The sequence below is a fragment of the Cyphellophora europaea genome (genome assembly GCF_000365145.1).
Source record: "Cyphellophora europaea CBS 101466 unplaced genomic scaffold supercont1.9, whole genome shotgun sequence".
NCBI classification, from domain to species: Eukaryota; Fungi; Ascomycota; class Eurotiomycetes; order Chaetothyriales; family Cyphellophoraceae; genus Cyphellophora; species Cyphellophora europaea.
Window position 1 is genome coordinate 1,061,189 of NW_008481815.1, and position 18,382 is coordinate 1,079,570.

An 18,382-nucleotide genomic window follows, 5' to 3' on the forward strand; every position below is an offset into this window, starting at 1 on the left:
GGGGGGGGGCTCGCCTTCTATTCTGTCAACCCCTGCTACAGACCGAACCGCCTCTGCTTCGACAACAGGGAGCCTGCTACTAAATTTTATCGACCAACAGCAAGGGAAGACATTGCCCTAGCTGTCAAGCCGGACACTGTAGAGGTATAGTGTAGTGCAGAGTCAAGAGATACGAGATACGCAGTTCGACCGATCGAAGTGCGTTCCAGCTTGGAAAGTGGATGAATATCAACTTTGAATCATTCTCTATCTAGATACTGCTACCAATACACTCGATTGACTCGCCACCTCTGTTGCTTACTCGACAGGGTCTTCCTCCAGCAGAATCTTGAAGCTGAATGGCTCAAATGTGACGCCGTCGCCAATGAAATGCTTACTCATAGCCTCGACCCAATGCAATCTCAGAGAGTGCAGCATGGCACTGGTGCCCTCCATGACACACAGCACGGCGATGGTGAGGCAGAACCAGAACCAGAAGGTCACAACTATCATGATTACCTGCCCCACGCCTGGTGAGGCGGTGAAGGCATTGGACAGAGTCATGTTCCAGAGCACGACCGAAAGCTGCTGATGAGCGAGTGACAAAGCCCAAAGCCGAAGGTAAGACGCCGTGTGAGAGACGCAGTTGAGACAAAACTCGATGGTGTGGATAACTTGGTGAATCATCTCTTCGGAGAACTCGAACTCTTCGTGTTCCTCGCCTTGAATATTCTCCGTTATCATGGCCCCCTCATCCGAGTCCTGGGATGGCCGACCATTGGTTTGTTGGTCGCGATTGCGTGGTTCCTCGTCATCATCAAGGGCATGAGTGACATCACTAGTGTCCCCTATACCGCGGTACCCTTGTGCAGTAGTACGCTGGTGTTGCCACTTCAGATAATACGGCTTGAGGAAAAGCATGATCGGCACCTGAACCACCGCGATGAGAACAAGGAAAGTTTGTAGACCAGCTTGACCGGAGTAGAGTTGTTCGCCAGGGGCGACGTTGCCAGGGGATAGGAACATCTGAATGAGCATGTTGAGAAGAGATGGCGGGTTGCGACCAGCGGCTTGCCAGTCGATCGAGAATTTGTAGACGATACAGAAGGCAAGATAGCCAAAGATAGCTTGGAAGAAGATCATGCCAGGGATAAAGTTGCCCCAAAGATCGATCGGTGACTTGAAGTGGCGGGCATTGACGGCTGAGAAGCATAACGCGAAGGTCATGTGCGCCCAACCCATGAGGATGGACAGTTTCATCTTCATGCTGTTGCTGAAAAGGAGATCATTCTCAGACCCATGCCATGCCCAATCGACGCCGAAGGGGTATCGATAGGAGCCTTTGAGGTGGCCATTGACATTTGGACGGCCCTCTTCAGGGAACTCCCAGGCCGACTCGAAAGGCGTGAAGGACTTGGAGAAGACATCGTTATAGACAAGACCGGTAAACATAGAAAATATGCCCATCATGAGCATGATGTAGCGTCCGTAGAATGCCATGGCGAATAATTCGTCCTGCTTGGAGCGAGAGAGAGGTCGTTCCCAGTAGATCATAGCAGAAGCAGCCAGGGCCATGAGCGTACCATGGCCAAAATCGCCGAACATGACAGCAAATAAAAAGGGGAAGGTGACGATAGTGTACAGACCAGGATTGACTTCCTGGTATTTCGCCGTGCCGTAAGCATCGATGATGGTCTGGAAGCCTTCGGTGAATTTGTTTGTCTTGTTGTAAGTAGGAGGCGTCTTGTTGGTCTGGATCTGATTAACAATGGTGGGAACCGAAAGGCCGGCACGATCATTGACATCCTGAAGAGTTGCGCGAATCTGGGGAAGCGAGTTTGTAGGAACCCATGCCTCGGCAATGAGGGTCTTGCGCGCATTGTCGTAGGAGAAACGATTGAGAGTATCATATACCGCCTTTTCTTTCTTGATAACGATGAGCCAAGCGGCAAGCGACCGGGCAATAGCGTTCAGCTCCGCATCGAGAGTGTTTTTGGTGTTTCGCAGAACACTGGCAAGATCACTAAGGCGGGTATTGACTTCGTGAATCTGATCGCGACGAAGGTCACTGTTTTCATCGACACTGTACAAATCGGCACCTAGCGACTCGGAGATCTTTCTGATCTTGGCGATGATCTCTTTGCCGTGAGCGAAGATGACGAAGACGTTCTTTCTGACCTCCTCATTGTTCTCGGGGTTGATGAGAACCTCTGGGATTTCGGACTGGTTCATGTACAAGTTGCCACGAAGAGTGCGCCACAGAATTCTCTCGAAGGCAGGCAGTCTTTCTCGAGGAATGACACCAGAGACGAAACCGATGTTCATGACAGCAAAGGACTGCTGCTGACGGTCGGCATCGCCATTCATGCCATGGCCTTCCTCGGCTTCGGCGTTCCGCAGCAGAGGAGCATCGTCATCATCGATGCTTTGTCGGATTTCGTCTGTCTGGCCATGAGCCCGGTCGAAGAAACCACCTGCCTCTTTCAAGACCCAGCGCCACTCTGTCAACTCAGTCTCACGCTTCTTTAGCGTCTCGTAACTCTCGTTCAAACTGCTGACACGGCCCTCGAGCTGCTGAGCCCGCTCGGCAAGCTCGTCGATCTCGTTTGCCTGCGGAGCGGACAGCATATCGTCATCAAAGTCAAAACGGCTTCGCATCTCGATACCCTCTTTCTCCATCTGACTTCTGAAGTACCGAAGTTGACGCTCGACATTGTCCAAGCGGCGAATTTCCTTTGTAAAGGTACGTTGAAATGCGGTGGTGTCGGCATTGAGGTCACGGAACTGGACAATACCAAGTTCTCCGAGAGAGGATACGACTTCGCGACCGATCTCGTTGGAGATGTAGAACTGCGTCAGCGACATGTTCGCCGACCGGAACAAGGTGTCTTTGGTGGCCATGCTGGGCGGATGCTGCTATTGAATGACCGCCCAGGCCGAGACGAAGATAGCGTGATCGTAGGTAAGGACAACGAAAGAATGTTGACCTTTGGAAGGCTCTTGATCGATGAAGACGAAGAGGACGATGCTCTTGATCGATGCCTGAGAGCTTCGAAATGCCGGCTGCAGCAATGATGTCGAGCTGCCTCCTTGGACTTGGCGCTCGTTTGATTGTTCTGCCGTCGGATCGAGTACGGTGGGCAGTAGCGACCATTGATTCTCATCTCGGTCATTCCTGGAGACACTGATCGGCCGAAAGTCCACCACTCTCTTTTACTCGTAAAAGATGCCTATACCAATTCACGACCGTGTCGGCTTGGTCGATGGTAGCCCAGTGCGCAAGTGCAACGTATAAATAATGCTACAGCACTTTGCGGTGTACGTAAAAACATGTCACTAACTATAACGGTTGACGTATTGCTGGACGTATTTATATTCACGACCATAACTTCGGCATACTCGTCATGATGGACACCATAAGCGATACCTATATTCCTAACTTCTTTACAACAATGAACAGCATCGTCGGCCTGCTCGCCGCCACCGCACTGCTGGTCGGGGGGATCTGGCTAACGCGTCAACACGGCCAAACTCCTACTGTGCTCTCGGTCTCGTCTTCACCAACGCACGACTTCACAAAGAAGAGTCAGCCGTCGATAAATCTTGTCGCCGGCCTCGGGGTCGAGAACGACGCTCATGCGGGTGTGACAGATCAGCACCTTTCACGCTTGAAACTCCAGCCTGCCCAAAAGAACCTTCGCCAGGTACATTTGATTCACAACGAGATCCTCCAGGAGCACGGCTTGAATCCAGCAGATATTGGTGAGAACATCACCACAAATGGCATCGACCTTCTGTCTCTGGGGCGAGGGACAAGGTTACGTTTTGTCACGAGGGGACGTAAGCACGAACCGATTGCTTCAAGTCGGGCTCCCTGCATTGTCATCACTGGCCTTCGAAACCCATGCCCGCAGATTGAGAAATTTAGGAAAGGTCTGCAAGCAAAGTTCGTTGAAAGAGATGAGCAACGGAAGATCAAGGCCAGGAAAGCCGGTATTATGTCTGTGGTTGAGAAGGGAGGACAAGTGGAACCTGGGATGAGTATCATTGTCGAGAAGCCACCGGAGCACATAGCATTGGACGTGGTTTGAACACGGCTCGAATACCCCGTGGTATCTATTGCGTGCTCTGAATGCTGCTGCCTCCGTGGACCGTCAACCTACCTGAAAATATGCTCGCTGATCATGACCCTCCTGCTGGATGAATAGTGGTACAAGAGCAGTCCCAGGCTCGACCTGGGTACCTGCGCGAACGCCGCCGCCATGCCCTGATGAACTGGTTCGTTGGTCCATTATGCAAAATAGCTCTTCCACAGTACGCCAGACAAATCCTCGATTTGTTCGGGCTTGAATGCCTGCAAAAAGTTAGCTTGAGTTGGGGGAGATGGTGCTGAATAGACTTGCCTTGACATCAATATGCCACGTATCTTGTCGTGTCTTTTTAAAATCACTGATGATGGCCTTGACTGCATTGCCAATCATGCCTGGGTCACCCGCAGCCTTGTTACTCAAAGTGATCAAGATGTCGGGCATCCAATGAGGTGGTGGACTTGAGTATGGAAAAGCTTGAATTAACGATCCTAGGCCCAGTACAGCCGCGTGGCGAGTGATCACCAGGCGTTGATGCTCAGGGGTAGGCGTGCTGGTCCCTGATGATCTCACCGAAGCGAGTGCAGCAGCCTGGCCCTTGGGCTTCTTGGGCAAAGGGTTCTCGACCAACATTTTTGTGAATTTATCCCCAAGCTGCTTGATTATGCGCTCTCGCAAAATCAGCGGTGAGCATCGGATCATGCCAGAGAGGGTAGTGGCTGCTCCGGCGCGGACTTCGTGTTGAGGATCTTCGAGCATGTCGGCCACGCAATCGAAGAGCTTCTGTTTGCTCAGCTCAGACAGAAGGAACAAGCGTCTGAAGAAAATGATCTGCATGTTGATCATGACTCGCAGACGTTGATGCCAGGACTTGGACGTCCTGCCGATGCGAATGAGGGAGCCGATAAGGTGCATATCCTGGCCAATGCGGTGGGGAATATTTGGCAGATGTCTAAACACATGATATGCCAATGATTGTAACTCGGGATCTTCCTTGACATCCATCATGTGCAGAAACTGCTCAGTGAAGACATCAGGGAAGTAACTCAGCAGCTGTGTACACTCATATGAGGAGAGCATAGCGTCCAGCCACAAAAGGATGGTTTTGCTACCAGATGTGTATGCGGATGGAGTCTGCTGGCCGGGGGAGCGCTCGTGACGCCACTTGTCGATGCGTGCAAAGATTTCGTGAATTATGCTGTCAAACTCAGCTGTGGGCATGTACGGCTGAGTACCAATCGGGCCCGCCTCCCTTTGAGCTTTGACTAGAGCTTTGACGTCCTGGTAGGATTCATGATACCTGGTTCTAGTGATCGTCGCCAGAGTTTGAGCCATAGCTTCTCGTACACCCTTGTATGGGTGATCAATGTGGGCAAGGAAATCTGCCGAGATGGGTTTGTCAAGCTGAAAGTGCCAACCCGCGTCCATCACGACTTGATGCAACAAATGGATCTTTGAGCTCTCCTTGAAAGCCGCATTGGAGTTCATATCCAGCCTAAAGTTGGCAAGCCATTCGACCAATGGCCATGCACGTCGAGGATCGCGGCTCTGCAGGATCATGTGGAGAAAGGTTGTCCAGTACCCCGAGTTCTCGGGTGTGAGGCCCTCTGAGAAGACCTTCTGAATGATGGGGAAAGCAAATTCCCAGATCATTGTCCGGCGTTCGATCGATGTGTCCATAACAGCTGTGATGAGGCCACCCAGGATTTCGGCTGTTGCTCGGTGCTGGTGCTTATCACTACCATCCCCAAACACGTCTAGTGTCTCTTCCTTGATATCATCGAATGTGGCAACCGCAAGACCATCGCGGATGATGAGTTCGAAAGCGTAGGTCAACAGCATCGCGCTTGGCATCCGGAACTTGTCAGTAGAAGAGTCTCGAGGCTCTTGCTTGAGATACTTGAAGAAAGTGGAGAACCAGGCACGATCCAGAATCTTGCCCATGACCGTTCGTTTCTTCCATTCCAGCTCATCATAGATGATGTCGTTCTGGATATTAGATTTGTAGCCTGGCATTTCCTTACACCACACTAGCCAGCCAGGGTAGTCATGGTCAATGTAGACATCAGCCTCGGGCTGAGCAAAGTGGGTAAGATATTGGTTAGTGTAAGCTTTGTCCGCCGGGGCGGTAGGAACTTTGACTTTGGCAGGAAATTCTTGAATGCCACGGATGTAATTTGCATAGTTGTGGTTGCAAACGGCTCGGACATCGGTCATGGTGAACAAGGCTACCATACCTTGTGAGTACAGGCCTCTCAGGTTCGGATGTTGGTCAATCGTGCCACGTGTGATCAGCTCGATCATGTTATCGGATGCAACGTGGTCAAATCGCATACCGAGAGACATGACGAGGGTAGAAATGCGTTGAGCCTTTTTCCAGTGAGATGCGCGAGCCACTTCAATGAGCTCTTCTGCAAGCTCTGACTTCTTTCGCTCGATGTTAGTACGCTTCGATAAGATGAATTTCTTCTTTTTCGCAATCTTGTCTCCCACGTCATCCGATGGGGCAATAGTTTCCACGACCGACTGCTCGACGATAGCCATGCGGTCAACCGGCCGTCCATAGTCCATGATTTGGAACAAGCCGCCACTGCACAGCTTCTGAATTGAAGGCTTGTCCGCGCTGCTCGCCTCGATAAAGGTTCGAATGACATCCGGGGTGTATTTCCAGTGGCGTCCAACAGTCTTCGAGAGACTACCAAACAGCAACGCAAATAGTGCGCCTTTGATGCGGGCAAAGTCGTTGCGCTGAACTGCGTTCTTGAATGATTCGAGGAGTGGTGGAATGACAAAGAGACGAGCACCGAAGACCACCTTAAGGGCCGACTCGCCAGCGGCTTGCGCATTGCGTCGAACCTCTGTGTACAGTGACGCTGAAGACTGGGCCAGGTCCAGCAGGAGCTGCTCATCTAGTTCAGAGCGGGGTCTGGGAGCGGCGTTGTGCCGCAGTCGTTGGGTATGATAGACGTTGGCTCGCCGTACCAGGATTGCACGTGGGTAGTCCTTTCTGATGCCACTGACCTTGTACGGCTGCTCGTCGGCTTGCAGCAGCCGAGTTATGCGGTCCAAAACGTGAGCCGAACGTTCTATACCAACATCCACGAACCATGATCTATATGCCGTATACAGCGGAGCGAAGGATGAAACATCGTCTTCACTCTCGCGCGTCAAAAATACGTGTACCTCGTGCAAGACCTTGCCAATCTCTTGACGCGTCTTGTGAATGAGCTTATAGCTAGCGTCCCCGGGCGTCAGGCGGTACCCGGTCGGGTACTGGAATGAGGGCTTGATATCCGTCTCATCAGTGCCGTCGAGTGCAGCTTCAGCTTCGGCAGCGGGATCAGCATCCTCAGGCGCATGCCCGTTAGCTTGCGACATAGAAGTGTCGGCATCGATACCATTGGCAGTCGTGACAAGACCCTCATTAACACCATTGGCGTCGAAGAGCACAGATACGCCCGCAAGCAGCAGTCGAAGGAGCACCAGGTTCCTGGACACTTCATCGGACCACTCTTTCCCGCTTCCATCACGCTTGATTGGGGACGTCCCATTTGCTAGAGCTTGTAGCTGTGTGATGGCAGTCTCGGCCTGATTCTGGAACAGCTCCACGGCGAAGTCGAGCTCTTCCTTCGATGGAACATGCCATTTGGGTTTGATAGACTGAGCTAGCTCGGCTTTACCCCACAGGTCGGCGGAAATGCCATCCTTGATCTGTTCGGGTTCGTACAGGGCGCAGTCGATCGTGAAAGTTCCAGTCAGGTTGAGGAGAAGGTGATGAATGTAATTGGAAATGTGAACGGTGGGCATTCCCTTGCAATGCTTCTGCATGTAGACTGCAATGTCAAACAGCTCCTTTTTGTGGTTCATGACCGCACTACCAACATGAACAATGCACATACTAAGCATGCTGATGTTCCAGACAAGACCGCGGTCGCGTGGAAGAACGTCAGAAGCCGCGTTTCGAGTCGAGCCAGCACCATTCTCATCGATCTCGGTGCGAATGGCGCTGACTAACACCGGAATCAGCTTTCCAAGAGCCTTCTCGGGGTTGACTTTGCATAGGCAGTTGCAAATAAACGCCATGGCGTCTCTTGATTGGTGGATGACATGCGTCGAGACAAAGTCTACGATCTTGTTCAAAGCTTGGTCGTACAAATCCGGTGAGAGCGAGGACAGTAGTGGTAGGAACGCGGCAGGCAGAGTATTGACGATGTTCTCTTCGGGAGAGCCGCTTCTGACTCGTGTTGCATCTGGCAGGTTCTCCAAGAGGGTAAATACCCGACCGAGGAACGAGGATACAAATTCACCAAATCCGGCTGTAGATGATGCAAGAACCATCTCCTCTTCTCTCTCATCGAGAGCTGAGTAGTTCAGCTCAATGGTGGCTCCTTCCTGCTCCATCTTCTCCATCTCGCCAGTGATCCATTGCATGGCGAGCATATTGCCTTGAACATCCTCTCGGCCTTCTGACAGGTCAACGAATGGAATGTTGTAGCAGATATTTGAGAGGAAAGATAATGTGTACAACGTCTTCTCCAAATCATTTGCATCAATTCCAGGTAGGGCAAGACCCAAAAGTGCAGTGATGTGGCATCTGTAGCCCTTGGTTCTGATCATAGTCCTGGCAAGGGACTGTAATGATCTCAAAGATGAGACTGTTCGATGAACCTCGACAAGGCCCTGCATAGAGGGGTAAATCCGCTGCAGGGCGCCTGGGAGGATCAAGTCGGGCTCAAGATTGGCGAGGGCAGACAGAGTAGATAATGAATAGCTCATCGCAGTGTTGCTCTTGGCATAGATACCCATGAAGATGACGTCTCGTAGACAGAGAACGAAGCGGCGTTTGAGAGGCTCGTTGAGTCTTCGATCCTCGGGAACTTCTAGCTCACCATTGTGTTCCCGATTCCATCTCATGACGAAGAAGTCTGACAGATAGAATACGAGCTGTGATAAGGCCTTTGTCCAGGACCCTGCATTGGATGGATGGAAGAAGGTCTCAATGGCCTGGATCAAGCTCTCAAGCAAGGACAGGACAGAGTCCTTCTTTTCGAGGCATTGTGGTGATAGCGACATCACTATCCACCCGGCGATATGATGCGAAGATGGATGCTTTCTCGGGTCGCGATCCAGAATTATGCCCATACCTGCAAGCAGATCAACAAGTGCACTGTACGGTGACGTCGATTGTCCGACAGGGATTTCGAGCAGTCGTAAGACGGCCGTGAAGGTTAGGGTCGCTTGCTCCGGCGAAAAGATACCGAATTCCGAGAAAGGAACATCAGGGCTTGGGAGACAGTCTCGAGCCATCCTGGAGAACAAGTCTAGGAAAGCCACATCTGCTGACTTAGAGCGATTCAATAGAGACCACATGTGGAAGTACGTCGGGAGGTGCTCCTGCGGGAGAAGATCTTTGCGGTTCGGTGGTGGGGGCGCTGTTGGTAGCAGGAGGTTGAGCAGACCTGTTACGACGAAGGCACCCTCGGTAAATGACATTGTAAAGTGCGGCATGATTTCTTCCAACATGGCTGGAACATCTTCCGGGTCGAAATACAATTGAGCAAAAGAGCTCAGCTTTGTCAAGGTCTTGATGTTCCGCTTGAGGTTGGTAGTCTGTATGAGACCCGACTCGGCGGGAATGACAAAGATTTTGATCTCTCTGAACAACGGTCGCCAGTCGAGAGTCAGATCCTTGAGGGGGCGCAGGTAATGCTTGCGCTTCGTGAGCAACATGAACATGCTAGCAAAGCGTTCACCAACGCTTGGGTCGATGCCGGGAGCAAGAGCGAGCTCATAGTACAGCTTGACCAGCTTAACTCGCTGTTCCTTGCTTGGGTCGAACTTGAGCGACAACCAGCTGCGCAACTCTCTTGTCCAATGTACCGCGCCAGGTGTGAAGTCGCCCGCCTGCACTGCAATGTACAGATGTTTCAAGATTTCTGACAGGTCATGTTGGCGCTTCGCCTCATCCTCAACCTCATATGGTAGAGCCTGAAAGTAGGGATAGGTTCGTGGACGGTTCCGGCGCGGCTGCGTGTCTGCATCCCCGTTTCTGCCATTTGTCTCGGTCCATGCACCGCCGGGCGATGTCGCTCTTGAGATCTCTGAACCGAGAGCTTTGCCGTAACCGTCTTCCAACGGCACTCGCGAGCGATCCATGATGGATCACTTGGAGATGAGCTCAGACGCTGTGCAGCGTGAGGAGGAAGTGAAAGGGATCGTTTCGTCTCATGTGAGGGTGTTCTGTGAACGAACGATGAGGGGTGAAGGGTAGGCACACAGCGGCGATTAGTATCTTGTCTACCAGGCAACTGCTGATGACCAAGCCTGTGTATGCAACTGCGGCCGCAGCCTTGCGGCGTTCGACGACTACACGTCACAAACGCTGCCTGGTGAGGATGCGGGAACGAATGTAGGTAGTCCAAGCTTTTTTGACCAGCAGAAGCAATTTGAAGTTTCAAGATATCGAAGACACAGTTCGTCGTCGTGCTGCTGCTGATTGCAGGCGTTGCGGTGTTGCGAAGCACACGACGGCGGAGAAACGACAGCCGCCGCCCTACATCGGCTTGGCATGACGGCGCTTCACGGCTTCATAGAAAAACTTCTATATAGCTAGTCAGCATAGGAGAAGATCTCTCTTGCTAATCTATCCTCTTTCCAATTTGTCATGTAACTATTGTCTCTGTATGCCTTATATCATACAGCTAGCCAAACACCACAACTTATTATGCGGGAGGTAGAAAGGAGGCGTACAAACCAGCCTGTATAGTCGCATAAAGAACCATCCATTTTACCACAATCTTGAGAAATCGCGCATCAGACAGCCCGTAGACATTGGTCAAAGCAAGCCACAAGTACCAGTACGGGTAGCCGGAGGATAGGCGAGTGATGATTTGCACATGATAGTTGGTAATTGCCAACACTGCCAGTACTACCTGAGGTACAGCTAGGTAGACGGAATCAGAATGTTGTGCTTGGGCCTGGAGCTTTGGTGGGGTCAATTTCATCCGGATACAGCCATATGCTGAGTAGAGCAGCACAGTGAGCGTGGGTGCGGCAATCAGGAAGAGTGGCAGATTTGATAGCGTCCAGTATCGAAAGGCACCCACGTTCCTGTTCGCTTTCAGCCGCGATCATTACATCAGCTGGGGGTATACGAACCAATAATGCGACTGCACAAACGTAAAGATTGAAGGTATGGTGTTCTTGCACCATGGCCTCAGCTCGCTCTCCATATGTCCCGTGCAGTATTCAACATAACCTTGATACTGCGGTAACATCATCCCAGCTCCGACTGCACAGCCACCCACGATGAGTGAGAGAAGCCTTGTGACCTGCTGTGTACGCAGGCCTTGGTCAAGTAACGCCAGCAATGACAGAGAGGCGTCCCACCCATAAAGCATGCCACTTAGGATGCCGTTGCTTCGGACAGCCGTCGCGAGGCCCGAAGCGAGGCCGCCACAAACGGTCATAAGGGCAGCGCGGGCTGTGGCACCTCGAGCGTGGCCATTTCGTCCGAGCAGGAAGAGATGGAAGCCCAGCAAATTCAAGGCAGCGAACAGACTTTCTGAGTAAGGCGCGGAAAGAAAGATACCTGCGGGTGAGACAATGTACAGCAGTGCCGCCACGAACGCAACCTGAGCCTTGGCATCAGAAGTCCCAACAGCCAGGTGAGCCGAGATGAGCCATACTAGCATCATCGACATCCAACTGGTGAGATGCGACAGAAGCAGCCCCGAGACAGTGATTTGCCATGTCGAAGGCGAGGATGTTGCAAACAACACTATGGATCGTCAGGAGGCAATGGAAATGGGCATGTGGTACGTACATCTTGAACCCCAGGCTAGCACGGATGTTATGCCGGTTCCCCAGGCCCATTCCTGCTCAAACAGATGACCATGCTGGGCAATTTGCGTGAAGTAGATCGAATCCCAGCGAACAAGCTTGGAAAGGAGGGTGTAACGTTCTGGCCAATCCAATAGTGTCGTAGAAGTATCATATCCTGGGCCAGGGCTTGCCAAGGCCAGGAGTAACAGGACAGCCTTCCAAATGCCGAAGATAACGCTCAACGTCGACAAAGGGTGTTTGAGAGTCAGATGACGTGGTATATGCTCAGACATGACGACTCATCACAGCTTTGGAGGGGTCGAAAAGCCATCAGGCAGAAAACAAAGCCGATGTTCGAGGACATGCCGTGGAAAGAGGGATGATCTACGGCTAGAGCGATCGCCCCAAGCTCCAATTTTTTTTCTCTGGCCAGGGGCTTTGTGCAGGCGAGCTTCAGCAACACTCTCGAAACGAGCAGCTAGTGCACCCAACCGAATCTAGCGGTTCCCGCTAGTCCTTCAACACGTCTGGGAGGACTTCCGAACACCAAAGTCGCATCTTTACCATCGCCAACAGGATGCGACTGCATCGTCCACTCCTTGCTATACCGTCACCGTCGCCGTTGCGGGTCGTGCCTTCCTTGGTCAGGGTCGATCACCGGCTTCCGCGGACATCCTTGTCTTCAAGCCATTATAAGGACCCCCGCTCCTCCCGCCACTTATCGTCTTTGTGCAACTCATCATCTTGCTCTATTCCTTCTTCTTCACAACCTCGCTCTTCATCATCACGCCCTTTTCATCTCCTAAAGTCGCTGCGCAGCACCAAATCGTCGCCGCCCACCGATATAGCTTCAGAAGCAAGTTCTGAGGAGCAGCAAACAGCCATGAGTTCCGGTGCGTACATTGTCCTAGGTCTTTTTTCACTTCAACATCCCCAGCTCCCCCGTTCCTTGGTCTCCTTCGCTCTGCTCAAATGACTTCGCTGCGCATTTCCCCAGACCTCAGAAGCGAAGCACACAAACCTTTAGCCTTGGATCAATATTTACCCTGAGCACGCCAAGCATGGTCTTGTCTCTCCGACGATGGCTCCCTTGTGACACCTCTTGCATGAAGATGTGTTGCCCGAACGTTGCACTGACAACTCAACTAGTCAAAGAAGATGCATATGCTCATGCCTTTAACAACAACAGCGCGTGGCGCCGTTCCTTGGCCGAAACCAATCCTGAGCTGTTCGAACGCTTAGGCAAGGGCCAGGCTCCCCAGATCTTGTGGATTGGATGTGCAGATTCTCGATGTCCCGAAACTACTATCCTGGGCTTGCAGCCAGGCGAGATCTTCTGTCACCGTAACATCGCCAATATTCTTGTTCCAACCGATATCAATTCATTGTCGGTCATTCAGTACGCCGTCCAGTATCTCCAGGTCAAGCACATTATCATCTGTGGTCACACCTCCTGTGGTGGCATTGCCGCTGCTCTTGACAACAAGAAGCTTGGACTGATCGACACTTGGCTTATGCCTCTGCGAACGCTTCGGCGGGAGAATATGAGTTTGTTGGAGAGCCTCAACGAGCACGATCGTGGTTTGAAGATGGTGGAGCTTAACGTCCGTAGCGGCGTGAAGGTTTTGCTGGAGAACCCGATCGTTATCGATGCAGTTACAGACCGTAATCTGCAGGTCCATGGCTTGATCTACAATGTTGGGACTGGCGAGCTGAGGGAGCTGGACATCGAGGAAGACGAGGATGTGGTCAAGAACCGCAAAACTGCTTTCCGTGTCGAATAAGCTGTTGTGCAGGAGTGCCCTGCTAGTGTCCGCGGCAGCTTTTGGTGCCGTTGGAGATCAATCTGAAGACATGCAGCGTCTAGAAACAGTCTAGCTATTGATATTGTATCAGCAATGAGAAATCCTTGGGGGGTAACAGTACCTTCATTGTCAATATCATCTGTATCCAGGCCATATGTTCACTGCCCGCCCCGAAACCTTGCAAAAGCCTCCTTCACGGTCATTCCCTTGCCCAAGGCCTCCATCACCTTGTCGTCCGCTTCCACGAGTCCACCAATCACCTCCAGAACGCTCCCCAGCAATTCTCTTGGCACCACCACCACGCAGCCCTCGCTCCCGTCCGCAACTACCACGTCCCCCGGTTTGATCTTCACACCTGCCACCTCAACCTCACAATCCCGTCCCCAAACCTTGGCCTCCGCGCCCGTCGCCACCGAACTCCGCCCCGCAGCCCAGATCTCAATTCCGCTTGTCCGCTGCTCCGCCAGATCCCGGAACCTTCCGGAGACCACGCACCCCAAGACGCCGTTATAGGCCATACGCTTGGACATCAGGCCGCCGATGCTCGCGGCGTGCGCATTGGCGGGGGACTCGATGACGACGATCGTGCCGGCGGGGGTCATGTCGACCCAGTGCTTGTCCTTGGGCACGGCGGAAGGATGACCCTCCGGCAGCGGGGCGGGCGTCGGGAGTGCATCCGAGGGCAACTTGCTGATGTACTTAAGGGTGGAGGCTGGTGCGACGATTTTCCGTGCGTTGGGTGTGATTGGGAGGATGTCGGCGAGGAAGCCGGCGCGGGGGAGCGTGCCCGAGGGGGTGGTTTGGACGCGGAGGAGCGCGTCGGAGACCTGTTGGTGGCTTAGATTAGTAGAGGATAAGGGCGTTGGGGGCGACGGTGATGTACATCGCAGGCTGTGAACTTCTGCAACTCTTGGAGCTGTTGCTGGAAGGCTGCATCGCTGTCGGAGGAGGCCATTCTTCTGGCTTTGTACTGAGGGGGTAGTATGGTTCGGAATAGAGGCTGGAATGCTAAGGAAGTAGCGAAAGCACGACGAATAGCCACAGTTGACATATCAATCAGGGACTAAGAGTGGACTTGCAAGGAATTATCGAGTCAACGAGCATGTGGGGTGATTCTTGATGTCTTCAGAAGAGTACATATAGGCGAAGGTGATCTATTTACCCCTCGGCAATTGACCGAAACCTCAACTCCAAATCCGAGACCTAAAATGGCAGTATGCTATGGACTTTTTCTCCAACCGGTTTACTATGGCGAAACTTGACCACAAATGCAATTTGTAGGCATGCAAGTAATCAGTTACCGCACTTCATATCGAACTTCGGCTTGTGGTCCGCGGTGAAGCTGCCCCAGAATTTCTCGCTGGCTGCAACGCCGTCGTCACCAACAGCATCAGCCTTGTTGGGCTCATCGAAGGCCTCAAACCAGAAGAGGTCAAGACCCCATTCGAGTGCACCACAGACAGATTCCTTCCAGAAGGTCTCCATGTTCTTGTCCCCGGCCTTCGCTGCGCCGGCGTCGTCACCGCCATCTCCAGGCCAGCCCGTTTCTGCATGAATTAGTATGAAGTATGCGGGCAACGTCCGAGGAAGATACGAACCTCCGTTCATGAAATGAATGTCGTCGAGGCTGCCGGAAACCTCTTGAACGTGGGCCAGAGCCTCGGACATTGTATAGAAAAAGGTCTTTGTCGCGTTATTGATGTCCTGGTATTGCCAGTATGGGAAGCCGTTGGCGAGGATGAGCTTGATGCCACTGGTGATAATCCCATCCATGGAGCCATTGGCCCAGCCGTTCCAGCTGTCGGCGGTACCGATCAGAGTATCAGGAAAGGTCTTGTGCATATCGTCGATCCAGCCCAGAAGGTCTTTCTCAGAATAGGTTCCGCGGTAGATACCTTCTGAACCGACGGTCACGCCATAGACAGTGTCGCCGTACTGCTCGAGGTCCGCGTCAACTAGAGCCTTCTTTTCGCGGCTATAAGCGCCTCCGTCTGGCCTTGCAAGTGTTAGAAGGTGATTTGTCCTGGTCTCATGCTCTTTGCTTACCACATTCCCACCAAAACCTGGAGACCAGCATCCTTAGCAGCAGGAAGAATCTGGCCTGCGGTGTCACAAGGGTTGCCGAATGAATCTGTGTTGGAGTATGTTCGGATCAGCTTCGCCTCGGAGTTGGCCTTGATGGCTTCGAAGTCCTTCTCGTAATCACTTGTAGTCTTGCACTTGTTGTCCGGTGTCGTGTTGCCGACAGCGAATCCGAGGGTACCACGTGCGGCAACTGCAGCAGGAGCCGCAAGCAGAGCGGTGGTCAGCATCGACTTGTAGAGCATCGTGGCGGTCGGGGGTAAAACAAGATCGTAGGTAGTAGAATGAGCGTTCGGTGTTGGAACGTGTAAAGAGTGACGAGAAAGAGACAAAGAAGTTGTCAAAAGAGTGACTACGCAAAGGTCCAAAGTATTCAGGACAAGCTTGTTGGAAGAGGTCGACGACAGGTTGCGCGCGTCGTTGCCATTCATCCCTTACCATCAACGCGCCAAGGCTAGTCAGGGCGGTGATCCTGGTCCGGGGCTCCGCCGGTGCCATCTTCAACGTCGATCGCAATCTGCAGCTTGCACGCTTCCTTCTTCAGAGGCCACACAGTCGAAGATGTCGGTACTATCGCGTTTGATGGTCCTAGTGGGCATGCTGTCATTATTCCATGCGTACGTCTCCCCGGTTCACCCTGCGCATCCCAGGACTGATCTGTCACAGAGCCTACTCAGCCCACGAGTTTTCCTCCCTCTCGAACAAAGTCCACACGACTGCATCATTACCTCTTGACATCCAAATAGAGACGATTGCAGCTGTCTTCTTGTCTTGCTTTGGACTCGTTCTGGGGTCGCAATCATTGAAGCCGATCAGCTGGAGCACATGGGCTGGAAAGATCGAGCGGGAGGGGCAGGTGAATCCATTCCAGTCGCTTGAGAATAGAGCTGGATTCATGGACATTCGGGTAGGATCATATTACCCACGTCTGGAGACTGTCCTGACATAGCGATAGGCAAAGCGAAAAGAGTTCGCAGAATGGGTGAAAACCCAGGACCAAAGATGAACGGCCATGATGTGCTCTCGATAACCTATTCGACGAATTATTCAATATATCGAGAGTCGGCAAACCTCACGGCCTAGAGCACGAGAAACCCAGCGACCGATGGTTCTCGTGTTACGGAGAGCCGGACGCCAAAGTGTCGATCACGAATGGATTGCTCAATCAGCAAAGCGACAGAAGAAAGCAGACGAAGTCTGGATTATTCTTGATTCAGTCCTCTTGTACACTATCTGTAACAGTCTCCATATCAAATCCGGAGCTCTCTGAAGAACAACCAGAACAATTCTGAGCATATCCATTCATATGCTAGCACTCTAATCCAACGCCAGGCCATGATACAATACAGGTCGTTTCCGAAAACCGCCGAAATGCTTCCCATGTTCTCGTTCCAGATCGTAATATCACATTTTGACTCCATATGCAGAGCCAAACAACGTTATAGCATAAAAAAGCCAATCGACACCAATACCAGGGCGAGGCCAGCTCCTGCAACGCGATTGGTGTCTGCGCCATTCCCGTTCACAGGAGCGACAGACGGACTTGAGCCAGCAGAGCTGGTGGCGCTGGTCGTGTCAGATTCGGTTTCGGTTTCAGAGGCGGTCTCCGAGGCAGTAGTGCTGGTTTGAAGGGTCGTCGAATTGGCATAGCTGTGAATTGGGCTGACTGGTTGAGAGGTCTCAACTGATGGCTGCGAAGTGACGACCGCAGGTTGGGACGTGACTACTGTTGGCATTCCTGTGATGACACCCCATTCGTTCGTTTGGCTCGTGTAGACGGTGAATGGATTGCTATAAGGAGCTGTGTCTGTCGCGATGCTGGCGGGTGTTGAGACTGTGGGTACTGCATCTGAAGACTCTTGTATCGGGCCAGTAGGAGCTTGAATTTGGCCATCGCCGATTTGGCTCACAGCATCGACCGTGACAGCGCTTTGGGCCGCAGCCAAAGTAGCGACTGAAGCAAGTAGCACAGTGCGATACATGTTTGTTGTGTGCGGAATAGGTGCGCAAGGTCGAGGAGACGTTTGGAACTGATCAGTGCTCAGGTGAAAGCTTGCGGAGCAGATATGCGACTCGTGTGATTAAGGAGCAGTTGGTTGCTTTGCGTGCGAGTGAGATGCATTGCTTGTGATGGTAAGGATCAACCATATATATTCAGCGCAAGAGATACTTTTGCCCGCCACCCCTTTCATCCTGTTGCGCTCCTGCCACCATGCGACCAAAAACCGTTGGCGGGGCGAAACAGACGCAGCCAGACAGCGCTCGAGCCGGCTTCCCCTTGCAGAATTTGCAGGCTGGAGCTAGCCGAAGAGGGGCTGGGGTCGGAACTTTTTGGGGGTTGGGGCGCTGCGCTGGGGCCTGATAGGCGAGGGTACCGCTAGCCGCGGCAATTGACGCAAGTCGGCTGGGAACTTGCATTGTGCTGATGGACTTCCTCACCTCCATGAGAAGATGTGTGCTACGTTGCTGAGACGACAAACTGAAGGCGGCAAGAGAAAAACAAGTGGCAGACGCTGGAAATTTGCTTGATAGTCGTTATGCGGCGATGCTATTCCGGCCGTGCTTCGAGGCTAGCCGCCCACATTCCTTCCAACCCACTCCAGA

The 18,382-nt window shown here is 52.5% G+C and overlaps 9 protein-coding genes across 9 annotated transcripts; 3 read left to right on the forward strand and 6 right to left on the reverse strand.

Annotated features, from left to right (window-relative positions):
* Positions 1 to 297: 297 nt before the first annotated feature.
* HMPREF1541_08858 (uncharacterized protein) lies at positions 298 to 2,880 on the reverse strand (the record flags this gene model as incomplete). Its single annotated transcript, XM_008723176.1, has 1 exon — positions 298 to 2,880. The coding sequence occupies one exon, from the start codon at positions 2,878 to 2,880 to the stop codon at positions 298 to 300; it is 2,583 nt and encodes an 860-aa protein (XP_008721398.1).
* Positions 2,881 to 3,431: 551 nt separating this feature from the next.
* Positions 3,432 to 4,070, forward strand: HMPREF1541_08859 (uncharacterized protein; the record flags this gene model as incomplete). The annotated part of the gene is made up of 1 exon (XM_008723177.1): positions 3,432 to 4,070. The coding sequence occupies one exon, from the start codon at positions 3,432 to 3,434 to the stop codon at positions 4,068 to 4,070; it is 639 nt and encodes a 212-aa protein (XP_008721399.1).
* A 273-nt stretch (positions 4,071 to 4,343) lies between these two features.
* Positions 4,344 to 10,223, reverse strand: HMPREF1541_08860 (uncharacterized protein; the record flags this gene model as incomplete). The annotated part of the gene is made up of 1 exon (XM_008723178.1): positions 4,344 to 10,223. The coding sequence occupies one exon, from the start codon at positions 10,221 to 10,223 to the stop codon at positions 4,344 to 4,346; it is 5,880 nt and encodes a 1,959-aa protein (XP_008721400.1).
* Positions 10,224 to 10,789: 566 nt separating this feature from the next.
* HMPREF1541_08861 (uncharacterized protein) lies at positions 10,790 to 12,184 on the reverse strand (the record flags this gene model as incomplete). The annotated part of the gene is made up of 3 exons (XM_008723179.1): positions 10,790 to 11,177; positions 11,226 to 11,847; positions 11,893 to 12,184. 3 exons carry the CDS (start codon positions 12,182 to 12,184, stop codon positions 10,790 to 10,792), a joined length of 1,302 nt encoding a protein of 433 aa, XP_008721401.1.
* An 819-nt stretch (positions 12,185 to 13,003) lies between these two features.
* On the forward strand, positions 13,004 to 13,675 carry HMPREF1541_08862 (uncharacterized protein; the record flags this gene model as incomplete). The annotated part of the gene is made up of 1 exon (XM_008723180.1): positions 13,004 to 13,675. The coding sequence occupies one exon, from the start codon at positions 13,004 to 13,006 to the stop codon at positions 13,673 to 13,675; it is 672 nt and encodes a 223-aa protein (XP_008721402.1).
* Positions 13,676 to 13,854: 179 nt separating this feature from the next.
* HMPREF1541_08863 (uncharacterized protein) lies at positions 13,855 to 14,651 on the reverse strand (the record flags this gene model as incomplete). Its single annotated transcript, XM_008723181.1, has 2 exons — positions 13,855 to 14,523; positions 14,580 to 14,651. 2 exons carry the CDS (start codon positions 14,649 to 14,651, stop codon positions 13,855 to 13,857), a joined length of 741 nt encoding a protein of 246 aa, XP_008721403.1.
* Positions 14,652 to 14,989: 338 nt separating this feature from the next.
* On the reverse strand, positions 14,990 to 16,023 carry HMPREF1541_08864 (uncharacterized protein; the record flags this gene model as incomplete). Its single annotated transcript, XM_008723182.1, has 3 exons — positions 14,990 to 15,243; positions 15,295 to 15,692; positions 15,743 to 16,023. The coding sequence occupies 3 exons, from the start codon at positions 16,021 to 16,023 to the stop codon at positions 14,990 to 14,992; spliced, it is 933 nt and encodes a 310-aa protein (XP_008721404.1).
* Positions 16,024 to 16,391: 368 nt separating this feature from the next.
* On the forward strand, positions 16,392 to 16,784 carry HMPREF1541_08865 (uncharacterized protein; the record flags this gene model as incomplete). Its single annotated transcript, XM_008723183.1, has 2 exons — positions 16,392 to 16,685; positions 16,734 to 16,784. 2 exons carry the CDS (start codon positions 16,392 to 16,394, stop codon positions 16,782 to 16,784), a joined length of 345 nt encoding a protein of 114 aa, XP_008721405.1.
* Positions 16,785 to 17,217: 433 nt separating this feature from the next.
* Positions 17,218 to 17,760, reverse strand: HMPREF1541_08866 (uncharacterized protein; the record flags this gene model as incomplete). Its single annotated transcript, XM_008723184.1, has 1 exon — positions 17,218 to 17,760. One exon carries the CDS (start codon positions 17,758 to 17,760, stop codon positions 17,218 to 17,220), a length of 543 nt encoding a protein of 180 aa, XP_008721406.1.
* Positions 17,761 to 18,382: the final 622 nt, after the last annotated feature.